At 32.7% G+C, this 2,762-nt stretch overlaps 1 protein-coding gene across 1 annotated transcript in view; it reads left to right on the top strand.

Annotated features, from left to right (window-relative positions):
* LOC113227057 (O-acyltransferase like protein-like) overlaps positions 1 to 2,762 on the top strand; it is an 18,634-nt gene continuing 15,872 nt past the window's right edge. The window contains exons 1-2 of the mRNA XM_026459930.1: positions 1 to 196; positions 835 to 1,126. Of these exons, the coding sequence (XP_026315715.1) occupies positions 1 to 196; positions 835 to 1,126 (488 nt within the window). The remainder of the gene's footprint in view (positions 197 to 834; positions 1,127 to 2,762) is intronic.

Below are 2,762 nucleotides of genomic sequence, written 5' to 3' on the forward strand. Positions count from 1 at the left end.
ATGTTTGTAGTATTAAGTGCATCAGTGTTAATTGACAAGGTTAATAGTGATCAAAATAATAGAGCAATTGATGTTGGATGGGAAGCTATAAATCCACCTTTTGATCCAAATATATACGAGGAAATTTTAGATGCTGAGCTATGTGCAAAACAATTACAATATTTGATTTTGAACGATACGCTTTTAATGATGACATGTAAGTACTGCAATAGTTTTAAATTTACATTGTTTACCTTTTTTATACACAAATTAGGGACATACAGTAAGAGGAAAAACATTTTTATGAATGAATTTATGTATATTTTTCACACCACTCTTATTAAGACAGTCATCCCAGTGCATCTCAATTGGACAAATTAAGCGAGAGGCAATCATTTTCGGGGCACATTTTTCACTGTGCTTCAGAGGATACGGTTTTTTTGCAAATTATTGCATAAATCCATCCTTTCGGGCATCTGCACACATACCTGACACTTTGCATCGTCACGGCAGACGGAACCTGAAGATGTTGTCATGTTGCACCCGTAGAGCGGTGAAGGTTTGAATCGTGCTAATCACCCACAGATCATTTCCGTAAAACGATAAACTAAAATGCTCTAAATATAATTTATTATTTATCTTCATTACTACATCGAGCGAACCTACGATCGAGTGTTTTATGTTCTCTTTCTATTTCCTTATCATTCCGCAGATCCTCCGTCACAACATTGTGTCATAAATACTTCAACCTTTGTACAATACTTAAGGTGAACAGATCTAGTACAACTGGTGGCGTAAGACTTTGCAATAGACTTGTCTGCATTAAGTCAATATTCAATTAAATTATACTTACAGTTCTCGAGGCAGGCCCAAGGATACCGAGAGGGATTTTGCAAGGTAATCTTCTAGATCTAGGAAATTATCACCAATGTCTTGGTATTAACAGAGAAATTGAAGATATGGTTATTGGTGGAAAGTATTGTCGAATAAGAATTGGATTGTCAGATCTTGAGAACTTAGAAAGTGCAACTGAATTGGACGACGTAATAAAAGCTGTAGATACCGTAAAGGAAGAAATACATTTATATGAAAAATTACGAGAAAATATAGAATTTATGGGTGGTAAAGAAATTAAGAACACTTTAAGGTATGAATCAAAGCATAAATTGTTTTATTTTTACAGTTAGCAGATTATTTTTAACTAGTAATAATATTTTAAGTCAATCTTATTTTTTTATTTATCATATTAGTAATATTAAATAAAAAACCACCGTGAGACTCAGACATATTAACTAAAAAAACATGTCGAGCAAAAATTCGACTTAAATACGTGAATTATCCGTTATTTTTAGTTAATATAATTAATAACCAAGGATCGGAATAGGTAGACTTTTTTTACCTAAACTTCGAGGAACATAGACAGAAAGCGGAGACTGCCTTACGACAATATTTTTTATGTCCTGGAGCTGTTCGGCATTCGGGAAATCACTTAAGTACATTAAAAATTGACGTAATTGGGGAAAAACAAAAAAAAAACGTACACTATATTTATCTTAACTTTCAACACAGTGGGTTGGATCAGCAATATTGCGAACCTTGGAGAGGACGATACCTCTCTAAAAATATCAATCGAGAGATCCTATTATCCTAATTAAATATTGTCATTTCACATTTTGCCATAAATCTAAGAGACTAGTACGAAAAAAATGTGTATTTTTTGTATGGTACCATACGTTTAGTGCCCCATCGTTACGAAGTTTTACTCCATTCAGTTTTGGAATCTCTACAGTAATCATCTGACGTAATAAAGGAACATCGGTATGAATTCGAAACAGAAGTTTTAATTTCCTACTGAAACAAATAAACACGAAAACCAACCAATTAAGTTTTATTTTCCTATATGTGAAGCAAGAGACTTTAATTTAAAACAGTTTTAGTTCGGAACCCTAAAAACTAATTATTTGTTATCAATGTATTCAAAGTCCAATAAATAATTCGTGAGTTTTAAAATTCCGGGATGAAAACATCGTGATTATCATTCCGGTATTTCAGAATGCTGTATTATCCACTCCACGTGTACTCCTTCTTTGAAGTTAAGGTAAATATACTCAATCTATTCCGATATTACTATCTACTATTGTTTATATGTCGCACCCTTTTTTATTTTAAAAAAGGCTGGCAAAATGTGTTAAGCATGCAGAAGTTTTCTGTTTATGACATGAAAATCGAGTCAGAAAGTTAAAACGTATACCTGGAATGCCTAGAACACGAAGAGTCGTCGTCGCGATAATTTTAGGATTCTGCAAGAATGTACATTAAACAGAATGTTCGTAATACAAATGTTATTAACTCTAATTAAATGTATTAAGTAACTGTTTCCAGTTTGGCGGGAGATAGTCTTTTGTAAAATGTATACTTTTAGAAAAAATGAATGAATTTTTTTTTGTGTAGGAATTTTCCTAAATATTCTTAAAAATTGGTGTTGCAAACAACTCGTCGCAAAGTTAAGATAAATATAGTCTAACCTGCCTGTTCCAAATATCGTCAATTATTAATGTACTCAAGTCATTTCCCGAATCTCGAAAAAATCCAAGACCTAAAAAACATTCTCGTTAGGCAGTCTCCATTTTCTGTCTATGTTCCTCGAAAAAACCCTACCTATTCCGATCACTGATAATTAATGTGTTGAACTAATAATCGTAGTTATGAGTAATTTTTGCCCATTTTCTGATGCGTATAAGTAGTGAATAGGTAAGTTTTGGCGCGCGTTTTGTGTGCATATC

This window comes from Hyposmocoma kahamanoa, unplaced genomic scaffold, assembly GCF_003589595.1.
Source record: "Hyposmocoma kahamanoa isolate Upper Pololo Valley unplaced genomic scaffold, ASM358959v1 202, whole genome shotgun sequence".
NCBI lineage: Eukaryota > Metazoa > Arthropoda > Insecta > Lepidoptera > Cosmopterigidae > Hyposmocoma > Hyposmocoma kahamanoa.